Raw genomic sequence first — 14,006 nt, 5'->3', positions numbered from 1 at the left:
CTGCTCGAGCCGCGATGGAGCTGCACATCCTAGAGCACCGCGTGCGGGTGCTGAGTCTCGCCCGCCAGGGTCTCTGGCTCTACACCCACCCGCTCATCAAGCTGCTCTTCCTGCCCCACCGCAGCCGGTGCGCGCCCGGGTTCGGGGGCGCAGATGAGGGTGGGGGCTGTGCTGTCGCTCTGGGCCAGGGTCAGAGGATTAGGACCTCTGCGAGGCGGGTGGAGCGAGTGCGGAGGTTGGCTGTCATCCGGCCTGGGCCTGTGCTGGCCGGGACCGGACACCTATCCGGCCCAGGAGACCCCCTCCCTAGGCTGAACTCCGAGCCGCGTGAAGTGGGGGCGTTCCTTCCTGGCCACTGCGGGAGTCCCTTCCGTCTGACCTTCGGGTCAGCGGGTCCGGCCGAGGGGGCCCAGGGTCCGACGCTCCTAGGGCTGTCACCTCAGGTGTGAGCCTCTCTTCCCTCCAGGAGGAGGATTGGGAGGCTCCTGGCGAGGTCTGGGGATGGAACATAGTCCTCGGTCCTGGAGATGGGGGCCGGGGAGCACCCCATTGTTCAGGTGAGGAAATCGAGGCGGCTAGGGCCTGAAGGCGCCCGGCGGGGGGTCCTTCGGGGCGGATGGAACGAAGGGCAATCGTCCCCCCACCCCACCTTTCTTCGACCGAGCTGAAAATCCGCCCTGTCTCCCACCAGGTGCAAGTTCTTCAGCCTGACCGAGACCCCCGAGGATTACACGCTCATGGTGGACGAGGAGGGCTTTAAAGGTGGGGGCTGGACTCCTGTGCTCTCCTCCACGAGGATGTCACTAGGTTCAGGAATCCAGCGACCCACGAGCTTGGGCCTTCAAGACGTGGATCTGGGTTTGAATCCTGCTCTTCCATTCTCACTGGCTGTGTGCCTTTGAACAAATCACTTCCCCTCTCTGAGCTTTTTCCTCTTAGGCAAAATGAATATAATTATGGCGGTGATCTAGCAGGGACCGGTGAGGGCTTTTTAAACTTAATGCCCCTGAGAAGCAGTGTGAGGGAGGGACACTCGGCAGCTCTTGGCCAGCAGGAGCTCTGTTACAGTTTCAGGCGAGAGTCGGAGTCGCTGTTTTAAACCCCCGAGGGCTTACTTATTTCCCCTTGTACTTTGTCTCTCCAATGCGGGTCAGCTCCTCTGCTGGTCTGAGAGTCCAGGAGTCTGAGGGTTGGGGAAGGAATGCAGGAGCCGGCAGCCATCCCAGGGCAGAGTCCTGGGGGCCTCCTGGCTGTGGTTGGGTGAACAGCAGCTGCCTTGGCCTCTGCTGAAGACTGGACACCAGCCTGGTCCCTCCCAGGGCCCTGGAACTGACATCTGGCTCCTGCTTCTACCAGCCTCACAGGCCTAGAGACTCAGGGTAGCCAACTGGAGCTTGCTCTGTCTGGCTGGGCCTTAGTTTCCCTGTTTGTACTTACCACGTGGTCTAAGGCTGCAGAAGGGGAAGAGCATCGGCAGAGAGAAACCTGAGCTGCTGGCGCCTCCTGGTGGTGCCGAGTGATGCAATGTTTGACCCCGCAGAACGGGCGTGAGGAAAAATGCTCTCCCATTTTACAGATACAGAGACTGAGGCTCAGATGAGGAGCCAAGCTCCAATCACTTTCCCCACATCACGCAAGTAAATTGCAAGGTCAGGGTTTGAATCCAGGTCTGATTCCAGAGCTCCGATCTTCGCTGCTCCATTCCTAGCTGCTGGTCACCATTGAAGCATGCAGTCTTTGCATACTTTAGAAGCAGAGCTAGAGAAAGACCGACCCGTCTCCAGACCTGCCTTTGCTGTGCTAGAACTCTCCGTGAAACAGGCAGGGAAAGTCAAGACTCGAGAGGGCCAGGCCCTGACTAGGCGTGTGCCCCTGCCCACAGAGCTGCCCCCATCCGAGTTCCTGCAGGTGGCGGATGCCACGTGGCTGGTGATGAACGTGTCCTCTCACAGTGGTGCGGCAGTGCAGGCTGCTGGGGTCACCAGGATCGCTCGCTCTGTCATCACGCCCCTGGCTGAGCACCACGTGTCCGTGCTGATGCTGTCCACTTACCAGACAGACTTCATCCTGGTGAGTTTCCACAGGTCCTGGCACAGTGCAGGGCGGGCGCGCGTGCCCGGGGGAGCCACATGGTTTGCCATCTGCCTCTGGCCCAGGTGCGGGAGCAGGACCTGTCTGTGGTGATCCATACGCTGGCCCGGGAGTTCGACATTTACCGTGAGGTGGGCGGGGAGCCTGTGCCTGTTGATAGTGATGATTCCAGCAATGGCTTTCCCCGCACCCAGCATGGTAAGGTCCGCCCCTGCCCCTCCAGCTTGGGCTGGCCTACCTCTTCCCACGGGACCCTTCCGCTGTGTAGGTACGACTGTGGGGACTGGGAGACCAGAAGACGCTGTCGAGAGGGGAGCCGGGGCGATGGGGAAGGCCCGGGCTGATTCCCGGAGAGCCGGACCCGCGCCTGGCCCAGGCTTTCCCCCAACTGGCCACCAGGGGCCGCCCCAGCCCACAAGTGCCTTTCACCTTGGCTCTACCCCAGCAGGGCCTACTCCCACGGTGCACCCCGTTCAGAGCCCGCAGAACCGTTTCTGCGTCCTCACGCTGGACCCTGAGACGCTGCCAGCCATCGCCACCACCCTCATCGATGTCCTCTTCTACTCACACAGGTGTGTTCCTTGGTCTCCATTCTCTACACTGTCTTCCCACCTCCGTTGCTGTTTCTTCTGCCGCTCTGTGCCCTGCCTTGTGACTCAGGGTTCCCAGCCCACGAGGCCCATGTGCCTTCCCCACTGAGGTCCAGGGATGGCCCTGGTCCTGAAGCTGGGCCTGTTCCTGTGGTCTTGGCAGAGCCACACTGGAGCCAGGCCCTGGTCGTGCCCTCTGTCCCCGGGGTCCTTCGTCTTTGGCATAAGCAGGGCTCAGTGCACTCCTGCCGCGTTTTCACCAGCACCTTCAGGAGGTCAGGGCCTTGGACGTAAGGGTCTGCCCACGGCCACCAGTGCCAGCCTCTTCTTTGGGGTCTGGAGGCTGGTGGCGAGGAGATGGTGGGCAGCAGGCCCTGTGGAGCTTCTGACCCTGCTGTCCTTCCCCAGCGCCCCCAAGGAGGCAGCCTCGAGCAGCCCCGAATCCAGCTCCATCCCGTTCTTTGCCTTCTCCCTTATTGAGGGTTACATCTCCATTGTCATGGACTCCAAGACGCAGAAAAAGTAGGTGATCCCTGACCCCCGCTGGGCGACAGACCCCAGGCCAGCCCCAGGAAGGGAAAAGACAGGGTGCAGACCCTGCGGCCAGCAGGTGGATCTCCCCAGGGGCTCGCAGTGGGGTGCGGAGAGGTGGGGCTGCTCTGCTATCCACCGTCTGCCTATCCAGGTTCCCCCGTAACCTCCTGCTGACCAGTTCCTCCGGGGAGCTGTGGAGGATGGTGCGCATCGGTGGACAGCCCCTGGGCTTTGGTGAGGGCCGCTCCCTGTGCTGGGGGGTACGGAAGGCCTTTGAGGTATCCATAGTGGCCCGTATGAGTCACACGTGTCCCTCCTCAACCCTTAGATGAATGCGGGATTGTTGCCCAGATTGCTGGTCCCCTGGCTGCTGCTGACGTCTCTGCCTACTACATTAGCACCTTCAACTTCGATCATGCTCTGGTGAGCGCCGAGGGCTGGGGTGGGGGCTCCTGGAGGGAAACTAAGGCTCAGAGGGGTGGCCCAGGAAACCGGGGCAGTCCTGGCCGGGTTCAGCCTGACCCTCCCTTCTGCCACCTTCCCCACGCCCTAGGTGCCCGAGGATGACATCAGCAGCGTCATCGAAGTCCTCCAGCAAAGACAGGAGGCCTTGGCCTCCTAAGACCCGGAGGGAGCAGAGCTGGCACCTGGCTCTCTATCACCCCTGGACTTCCAGAGACTTCTTTAAGCTACTGCCTCGATCTCTGGGTGGGGCCCCATTCCTGCCTGGGAGACCGCTCGTTCTGCTCTCCGTATGTAAGCTGTGGGCACATGTGTGTACCCACAGGTGCTGGCCCCTGCACGTCTGTACATGCAGGGAACACGGTGCTCGGGGCCTGAGCCCCAAACCCATCACTCCTTGCGTGGTCTCAGCATTTGCACAGTCCCCGCCTGAGGCCGGAGCCATTCCTCTCCCGCCCCCTGGGGCCGGCTGCCCCCCAGGAGGGCTCCAGTCCTCCTGCCTGGCTGGGTACCTCCTTGGCCAGGTGGGTTCTGACAGTGCCTTCCCATCCCAGGGCTTCTAAGAAAAGTATTTTTACGTCTCTCTCTTCTTTTATTAAACTGAATGTTAATAAAGGACTTTATATTAATCCAGCTGGGCTGTGCTTCTTGGGTTTCGTCTGAATCTGGGACTCGGCCGTAGCTCGCTCTCTCTGCGGCCCTAGTCTCCCCAGGTGTCTAGCTCAGCCTGGCTCACCTCCTGTTGCCGGCCCTGAGCCATCCGGGAACCGGCTCCATGTTCCAGATGAGGAAATGAAGCTTGGAGATGTAACGTGACTTAGCCACGGTCACATCACAGCCACCGAGGGCTGCTCGCCTGTGAAGTCTCGGTCCTTTCTGCCTTTCTTGCTGCGTGCAGAGTAGCCCCGGAGCTTCTGCACGGGAGCAGGGCCCTCCCGCGTGGGGGTTTCCTGCCTTCCGGGTGTGGTAAAACACATGGAGCAGGACCGGAGAGCACCTTCGCTCCGGGACTTCTTTCTTCTGAGCCGCACCTTCTGTCTTGGAGGAGAGATAGGTCAGTTCCTGCCACTGGGCTTCTCTGCTGAGACGTGGGACTAGGAGGACAGAACTGGGGCCCGGAAACCACTCTATCTTTGAGAGCTGAGCTCCTGGGCACCATGGGGTCAAGCTCTTCCTGCCATGGGGGCCACTTTCCTGCCAGGCCAGGACTCCCCTTAGCACGAGGGTCCCACAGATGCACTGGGGAGTGAGGGGGGCGTTATCAGGTGCCCTCAGTCCACACCCGCCCAAGGGTGTGACTTCTGCGTACTCGGAGGTTGTGGTGGCTCCTCAGAAAAGCCAGGACAGAGGCCAGTCTGGCAGTGTGCCCACCCTGCTCCTCGGGGACCCCAGAGCCAGGGCCTCGGGCTGCAGATCAGAGGAGCCAAGCGCGCAGCTGCAGCCCGGTGAGTGAGCAGAGAGGGACCTGAGCCAGCCCCTTCCCTTCAGCCTCATTTGCCTCGTGTGCGTGGAGACCTAGGAAGTTTCTCCTTCAGGAGGCCCGGTGGGGGCCTTTCTTTGGAGTTGGTGTGTGGTGAGGGCAGGAGGGGCGAAGTCCTGGTCCCTCTCGCTGGAGCGCCTAGTGTGTGGCTGGCTTGGGAGGCATCCCGGAGGAGAGGTGGAGGCACTGCCTAACCTTCAGCTAGAGTGCCCCTGGCCGCATGTCTACTGGGGGGATCTGGTCAGCTGTGTCGGTCACTGTCTGGTTTGGGTGTTTCTGTTATGCTGGCTACTGAAGGACCTCAGGCCTCACCCAGTCCCTTAAACTAGGTTCGAGCCTGTCCTTGGCTAGTTCTTGGGACCGCGCAGGGGCTGGCCTGAGTGAGGATCACAGGCACATCCAACAGGCTCGTCTGACTTAGACCCAGGTCTAGTTGTCGGTGTACCCACCTGTGCCTTGACCACATATCTCAGTTTGTCTACGTGAAAGATTTTTAGCTCTCGGGATTCATGTCCTTGAGGCGTCACAGGGCCAGGCCACGGGGCTGGACCTCACCATCCAACATATCGTAGTGAAGAGGTCCACTCCAGGCGTGCTGAGATGGAAACCCATTGGGTTCAGAGGTTCAGGACTTTGGGGGTGCCTCAGGCACATGGCCAAGAAGGGAGGCACCATTCGGGGATGTGACCCTGGGCCTCATGGAGCCTTGAGCTCTCCCAGGCTGAGGCAGGGCTTCACGACCCCAGCCTTGTCTCACTCAGACGTCCAAGGGGTCCGGGGGCAGAGGGAACTAGGGGTCAGCCTGGGCCTGGGCTTGGGCTCTACGTCGGTCCTTCGTCACCAGGACTGGGGATGCCCTGCAGGGACACAGAACGTGTCCCTCACTTCCTAGCCCTACCAGTCCCTAACTGCCTGTCCACATGGGCCCTCCAGGGAGCCTGAGTGTTGTCCCTGTGACGATGGCAGCTGCTGCCCAGGTGAGCTCTGCCACAGTCCCTCAGGTAGCAGGAAGTTGCTCTCAGGCCTCTGCAGCCAGCCCCGGCTCCAGCTGCTGCTGCGAGGAGGTGGCCAGGTGGGTGGGGAATGGGAGATGAGGGTCCCTTAGCCAGGGAGAGGCAGCAGGGGCATTGCCACTCTTAGCTCTTCCTGCCCATATTGACGAAGTGACCTCTTCCATCTTCTTCAAAGACGGGAGCAGAAACCCATTTCCATCCTCGCTGGGAGCACTAGGGGTTCCGACTACTGTGCTGGCCAAATTGCCCCACAGGGCCTGTCTTGGTCCATCACAGAGGAGAGAGAAGAAACTGCATGTCCCCTAGATGTACTTCAGGACCTCAGGATCCTGCCTGAGCAGGAGGTGGGAGGAAGGGACAGGTGAGGGGAGCCCTCCGCAGACGGCTGACTGTGTGAGTACGAAGAAACTGCTTCCCCCATGCCCCTCAGTACCGTCCTCGGCAGGGACAGAGCGTGCCCTTAATTCATGCATACAAGCTGGGCGTGGTGGCGCACGCCTGTCATCCCAGCACTCTGGAGGCTGAGGCAGGAGGATCGCTGTGAGTTCGAGACCAGCCTGGGCTACACAGTGAGTTCCAGGTCAGTCTCAACTACATACTGAGACACTGTCTCAAAAAACAAAACAAAACAAAACAAAACAAAAAAACAAACCAAAAATAAAATAAAATAAAATTCATGCATACAGTGTGATGGAAAAATAATGGTGAATGTTGATATTTTTAAATTGTATTACAGTAAAAGACACATTGCCATTAACCTCCCTCAAAATACTCCCCTCTCTTCAGATACACTTGTCCTCCGCTTCTTCTTTCTGAGACAGTCTTGCTGCGCAGTTCAGTCTGCCCTTGGACCCCTGGCAACCTTCTCCCCTCAGCTTCCCAAGTGCTGGGATTACAGGTGTGCGCCGCCACGCAGTGTCTACTCTTGCCCTTTCCGAAGCAGCGCTGGACATCTTCCTCTGTGTCCTGAGTTGCACTGCTGTGGCTGTCCTGAGGTTCTGAATCCATTCAAAGCTCCACAGGGCCAGGTCCGATGGGTGAGCTGGGTGAGGACTCCCTGGACGGTTGCACGAGCCCGTCTTTCGGCGGTGTGACCCTCAGCAGCAGCACTCACTGGGCTTTGGATCACGCTTCGGAAAGACATGAAGGAGGCCTTCCAGGACTGCTTCAGAAAAGGGCAGGGCGGATGCGATGAGTGTGTTTGAAGGGAGGGGAAGTATTTTGAGGGGATTCATAACAAGGTGTCTATGACTGTAATGGATTTTAAAACGTTTAAACATTCACTGTGCACTTTGATCTATCTATCTATCTATCTATCATCTATCTATCTATCTATTCATGCAGGCTTTTGTTGTTTTACACAGGAAAGAATGGAAGGCAGAGAGGTGAAATGACCTGCACAGGCACAGCAGAACCAGAGCTCTGAAAGAATAGGGCCGGGGATGTAGCTCAGTGGCACAGCGCCTGCCTCGCAAGCTCGAGGTCCTGAGTTTGACCCCTGGTACCAAATAAATAAATAAACAAAAGATGACATATGTCCGCAGAAGCTGGGGGAATTTCCCTGGGGGGAAAGACACTTCAGCTGAACTCTGAGGGATGGGGAAGGTTTTGCAAGATCCCTTGCGATCTGGGCTGTCTGCGTTGGTGGCCGCGATGCAGAGCCGGCACGTGAGACCCTGCCCCGGCTGCTCCCTGACCTTGGGCTGGGCAGAGTCGGTGTGTTGGGCAATGGCAGCGGTTTGTCTCACTTTCCCGGCGGGCTCTGTGCTGGGGCTGGGGAGCCAATGCTGCCTCTTACGGAGGTGCCCAGAGTTTCCTCCCGAGGGCTCAGCTGAGGTGCCCTATGGCTGTGTGCTGCCTGGGCGTGTGTGAGCAGAGCTGTGCTTGCAGCGAGCGTCACCGCACATGAGCCCCTGAAAGCCAGGCACGGAGATGCACACCCTGGAGTTTCACCTGGAGTTCCAAGCACAGGGAGGCTGAGGCGGGAGGATCCCTTGAGGCCGGGAGTTCAAAGCCAACCTGGACAACAGAGCAAGATCCTGCCTCTTTAAAAAAGCACTAAAAAAGAGAAAAAAAAAATGAGCCTGTTTTAACAAACAGTAAAGTGTGTGTACGCGTGCGGCAACCTACGTGTGTGTAGAAGGGACAAGCCCCGCACGGGGCTGTCCCTTGGACCCCTGCGGTGGATATCTGGATGTCCATTGCTGTAGTGCGTTTGTGAGGCCTCTGTCCTCTGCCCACTGTGCAGCTCAGACCCCCTGCTCGGACCCCAGGCAGCCCGCTCCCTCCCCAGCCCTATGGAAGAGTTCAGTCTGGGGTTGTTCTCACCTGTGTTGCTGCCCTTGGCTCATTTCCCTTTTCATCTGGCTGCCAGGGCAAAATTTTCCCAGTACAACCCTGTAAGTGTCCCCTCCCTCCCTGGGCAGCCTTTCGCTCCTGCGGTCAGCCTTGGAGACCTCCCGGCTTGCCTCCCTCCCGCAGCCGAGAGCGCCCCCTGCAGGCTGCCCTCATGCCCTGTCCTGGATCCCGGCGGCCTGGCCTTTGAAATTAAATTGGCCTTTTCTCAGGCTGCAAATAAGGAAGAGCCTGTCGGGGCCAGCGGTCGTGGAGCAGCTCCACAGAGGACCACGGAGGTGAGGGGAGCCTCCGACTTGCTCTTGCCCTCTGCAGCCGAACTCACTGCCTTCTTGTCCCCTTGCTTGTCCTGGGTTGCTGAGTTTGATACTGGTTTTGTTTTTGCAGTGTCAGGAATTGAACCCAGGACCTTGCCCACGCTAGAAAAGTGCTCGACCACAGAGCTACACCTCTAGCCCTTGCGTTTTTTTTTTTTTTGTTTGTTTTTTTGATACTGGGGATCAAACTCTGGACCTTGCACTTGCAAGGCAGGCGGCAAAACCACTGAGCTAAATCCCTGGCCTCCCCTTGCTATATTTTTAAGATATACCTTTAAACTTTTTTTTTTTTAATTTAGAAGCAATTCTCATATAATACAAAATTAATCTTTTTTTTTTTTTGGTATCAGGGATCGAACTCGGGCCCTTGTGCTTGCAAGTCAGGTGGTGGAACCACTGAGCTAAATCCCTGGCCTCAAAATTAGTCTTTTAAACCAGTCAGTCAGTACATGTTTGTAATCCCACCATTCTGGGAGGTTGAGGCAGGAGGATCATAAGTTTGAGTACAGCCTGGTCAACTAAGCAACCCATATAATATTATATATTATAATATAATAATTTTATAATATATATGTGTGTGTATATATATATATACACACACACACACACACACACACACACACACATATATATATATATTAAGGCTCTGGATTCAATCCCCAGTACTGAAGGGGAAATTAACCGTTTTACAGTGAATAATTCCATGGCTTTAGCATATTCACAGTGTTGTACAATGTCAATTCTGTCCAGTTCCACAGCACTTTACTGCCCCAAAGGAGACCTTGTGTCCATTAAGCTCTTGCTACCTAGTCCTCCTCCCCCCAGTACCTGGCCACCGTCCACCTGGGTTTTATCTTTATGAATTTACCCCTTCTGGATATTTCTTATACACAAATTACACCATGTGTGACTTTTTGCATCTAGCTTCTTTCATGTAATGTTTTTGACGTGCGCCTACATTGTAGCAGGTGTCAGTATGGCATTCCTTTTCATAGCTGAATAGTAGTCCACCGCATGGGTTGATCACGTTTTGTTGCTTCGTGATCTTTTCAGGGATATTTGGGCTGCGTGTACCTCTCTGCTGTTAAGCTCTGCTTTATAAACTGTGGAGATGCCCAGCATTTGAGTAACGCCGCATCACTGTGCCTTCCTTCCAGGCTTATTTCATGGCCAGGGTGACTTGTTTCCAGCAGGTCGAACCCATCACCCAGTGCGTAGCCACCAGTGGTAGGTGCCTGGATACAGCACACGTCTATGACTTTTTCTCTCCTTGGAATTACAGGATTTCTCATTTTGGTAGCAAGCAAATGCGCAGGGATTGCTCACAGTCTTCCCAAGAACAAGAGGGGAAAGAAAGCAACTCTTTCACCCTCGTGTGCTGCAGGTCATTTTCTTGGGGCGTGACCGGCAGTCCCGGGAGCGGGTCCCTCCTAGGCGTCCTAGCCCTGCAGGGACCCGGCCTCTTCCCACCATCTCTCTAGCTGCTTCTCCATGAACAGAGCTCAGACAGCTGCAGTGCTGTGCCCAGGTGGCTGGCACCAAGAGAGGGCTCCTGCTGGGGTCCCTTCCTTCCTCCTCCTTACCCTCCCCTCCCCGCACCCCACCCATCCGCAGGCCTGTGCAGGAGGAAGGGCTTCCAGCTCCGAGTGCCAGAAAATTAACTCAGCCAGCAAAGAGAAGACTGCGTCTTGCTCTGTGCAGCCACACACTGGGGCTTAAGCAGGGAGGCACTGGGGATTGGCCCTCGCTTCCGCGGGGACGGGGCTCAGGGAGATGGCTTCTGACCCTCCCGACAGGACCCCACTCTGGCACTGTGGGGCCAGGGAAGGTTGGTTTCCTGTAAGGGTCGCTTTGTAGTATCAGGAACCTGAATCCCAGCTACGTGGCAGAGGCATGCGTCCTGTGTGTGACATCATCCCAGGGAAGGATTCTGATTGTTCCTGCCCAGGAGGAACGGGCGCAGTGCAGACCCTGGCACATTGCTAAGGCCGGGCTGGATGGGGGGGCACCTCCTGAGGCACTGGGGCCATGGGAACCTCACTGGGGTGAGAAATGGGCGTCTGAGTCTTCCAGCCCCTTGCACACGGAGTGTATGGGCACGTGTTGCACATGTGCCCACCCTTCCACAAGTGGCTGGGACCAAGTATTCATGTGGACTCACTGGACAGTAAGCCGGTGCCCAATTTATAGGTTAAATGAGGGACTGAAAAGCCACCGCGATGTCTTTTGTCTTTATGGAACAGAGCGTCTTCTCTCTGGTGAAGACCGGTCTCCTTCTGTGACCAGTCTGTCCTCACATGCGGAATTTGTTCCGAAATGAATTCTTTAAAGGAAACAGGAAAAATGCTTCGGCCTTTTCTTTTTCTGTTTGTTTTCCAGGAAAGTGTTGCAATCTGCAATGGGTGAGAAAGCAGATTTTGACTGTGTTTTTAAAAGAAGTTATCATAAAGGAAAAAGTCAGCGCCTTTCAAGTCGAGGCTGCCCAGAATTGGCATCACATGCCACGGCGCCCTGAACACGGCAGAGATCAGTGTTTTGGGAAAGGAACCAGGAGCACTCATGGAAAGAAAGCTTGGTGCAGGTGCGCCAGATGTGGGACCGGGATCCAGCTGTTTCAGGAGGCTGGTGCCAGGCTCACCTTGCCAGAGGCACCTGCAGATGGCCACATCTGGGTGGCCGTGCACTCAGCTGTTCACTAGGGATTTCTTCAGCACCTACTACATTTTGTGGCACTAACCACACACCAGGGAGACAAAGAGGAACCAGACCACAATGTACACTGTCTTGGAATTTACAGTCTGGCTGGGGAGTCAACCCACACTTATAAAAATGCACACTTCTTCTTTTTTTTTTTTTTTTTTTGTATCAGGGATCGAACTTGGGTCCTTGCACTTGTGAGGCAGGCGGTGGAACCACTGAGCTAAATCTCCAGCCCAGAAATGCACACTTCTTTGTGCGGGGGCAGGTGTTGAGACAGGGTCTTGCTGTGCAGTTCGGGTTGGTCTTGAACTGGAGGCGATCCTCCTATCTCTGCCCCAGTCTCCTGAGTGCTAGGATTACAGGTGTGCAGCACCGTGCCCAGTTTTTAAAATGCACACTTTAAAGAGTGCTACACCAAGGTATCCATGATGCTGCTAGCCTCACAGGAGCTGAGGATATAGGTGGAGAAAGGTCAGGGCCCAGGCTTCCCTGTAGAGGCAAAAGTTGCTGGCCTTTGAGGTCTGGGTGACGGGTCAGCAGGTAGAGTGTTCAGGATGCAGAACAGTGTGTGCTGAGGCCCTGAGGTGTGGACTCACTTCCCCTGAGGGACCGAGGAAGGTGAAGAACAGGGTGAGTGAAACAGCTAAGTGTAAGACCGGGAGGTGGCAGGGCCTGCTGGCACAGTCATGACTTTGACAACAGGAAACCGAAAAACGGCAAGGGGCTGTGACCAGGCCACGTGGTAGCCCCTCCCAGGGACTGCAATGGCTGCAAAGCCCAGCAGGCAGGGGTGACCCCCTGCCTGTTTTCCTCTGTCCTTGCCAGGCTTCTGGTCACACCTATTGCCTCTCACCTAGCCCTGAGCTGCCTTGCTTCAGGCCGGCCTCCCTCCGTGCGCTCTCTCCCAAAATCCCTCAGGAGAGCAAGTATTTGTGTTTCCCTTGAGTCACTTGGCAACATCAGTCCTGCACGTTCCCCGGGGCTTGGAGGTGATCTCCCGTCTCTGGAAGGCTGCCTACCTTGGATTTCTCTCAGGACAGAAACAGCGATCCTGGCTCCTAAGAGACACACTACCTGAAATGTGTAATACTAGGCCCTGCACACTGATGGGGCTCCGGGAGTATTCTGGTGGCACCCAAATATTTTAGGCAAGAATCTAATATTTCAACAGAGGCATCATAGCCAGGCATGGTGACACATCCTGTAACCCCAGCACTCAGGAGGCTGAGGCAGGAAGATTGCCATGAATTTGAGGCCAGCCTGGGCTACATAGTGAGTTCAAGGCCAGACTGAATTATAGAGTGAGACCTTGTTTCAAAAAACAGATCGAGTCAAAACAAAACAAAAACAAAATAGTTATTATATGTTGTCGTGAGAAAATCAGGACCCATTTGGTTTCCTGTAAGGGTCGGTTATCCCATTTAATGCTTAGAGTTGTTATTATTTAGCACGATATTTCAGTGCTGAGAGCCACTGAGAGACTCTGCCTAGCTCTTTAGGGCTGTGGTCGCTCTGAGGTCATCTCCCTGTCACCCCAGACAGGACCTGGGCTCAGAGAACAGGGTGGGGTGGGGGCCCCAGGCCAGCAAGAGAATGGACAGCAGGGTAACAGCTCACCTCCTGCCCCCCAGTCAGCGTGCTTACGGTCGTCCCACCCAGCTGCATCCTCCGCCTGGGGGTTCCCTGCGGCAGGGCCGGGTCTGAGGGGGCTACGGACACTGCTCAGTAAGAGGTTATGGGGCAGAAGGGCATTTCTCCCCCTCTGCTGTGCTTCCGGCATAGGTAGGTATCAGGCTCCTGGGAGCAGGGTCAGTTACCCAACTGGGGATTCACTGTCGTGCATAAGGGATATGGTTTTCTGCACCTGCGGGCAGGCCAGACCCAGAAGGATGTGCGGCGGATTGTGACGCAAAGGATCCCGGCGCCCAGGGTGACCTCTCTGAACTGGTCCGTCCTTGCCTCACTCCAGAGTTTATGTAACATGGCCTTTCCCAACTGCCCTCAAAGCCACCCTGTGACATAAGTAGATGTGTGCCTTCATCTGCCCAGTGGCTGCCGGGTACATGTGTAACGGACACCTGCTGTAGGCTGGGATCATCGCACTGAATTACAACTGTGTTAAGAGGAAACATCTGTCCCTGCATCTTCAAAAATTCAGCTGCAATTTATGTACTATCAAATGTATATACTTTGGTGGCTTTTAGTATATTTAAAGTTGTGCAGGGCCAGGGATTTAGCTCAGTGGATCGCTGTGAGTTCAAATCTAGCTAGAATACGTTGTGAGACTCTCTCAAAAAAGGGGGAAAAAACCTAGAATTAGACAGCAGTGATGATTGCACAACTTTTTTGGCGGGTGGGCACTGGGGATCAAACTCCGGACCTTGTGCTTGCAAGGCAGGTGGTGGAACCACTGAGCTAAATCCCCGGCCCTTGTTTTCTTTATATTAAAAGTTTTCGAATGTGT

At 56.0% G+C, this 14,006-nt stretch overlaps 1 protein-coding gene across 4 annotated transcripts; it reads left to right on the top strand.

The window, feature by feature from the left end:
• The first annotated feature begins 6 nt into the window (after positions 1-6).
• Positions 7-4,286, top strand: Castor1 (cytosolic arginine sensor for mTORC1 subunit 1). Of its 4 annotated transcripts, none has more exons than XM_010603771.2 (9): positions 7-127; positions 692-762; positions 1,883-2,070; positions 2,157-2,289; positions 2,540-2,663; positions 3,090-3,203; positions 3,367-3,449; positions 3,544-3,638; positions 3,769-4,285. In XM_010603771.2, the coding sequence occupies exons 1-9, from the start codon at positions 15-17 to the stop codon at positions 3,835-3,837; spliced, it is 990 nt and encodes a 329-aa protein (XP_010602073.1). In that variant the 5' UTR covers positions 7-14; the 3' UTR covers positions 3,838-4,285. The 4 variants fall into 4 exon arrangements, with proteins under 4 accessions (XP_010602073.1, XP_010602071.1, XP_033618207.1 ...); XM_010603769.2 differs by having other exon boundaries at positions 2,537-2,663; positions 3,769-4,284; XM_010603772.3 differs by having other exon boundaries at positions 45-557; positions 2,537-2,663.
• The last annotated feature ends 9,720 nt before the right edge of the window (positions 4,287-14,006 follow it).

Source organism: Fukomys damarensis, unplaced genomic scaffold (assembly GCF_012274545.1).
Source record: "Fukomys damarensis isolate Sample0158 unplaced genomic scaffold, DMR_v1.0_HiC HiC_scaffold_12, whole genome shotgun sequence".
Classification (NCBI taxonomy): Eukaryota; Metazoa; Chordata; class Mammalia; order Rodentia; family Bathyergidae; genus Fukomys; species Fukomys damarensis.
This window is presented reverse-complemented; position numbering and strand designations above follow the sequence as displayed.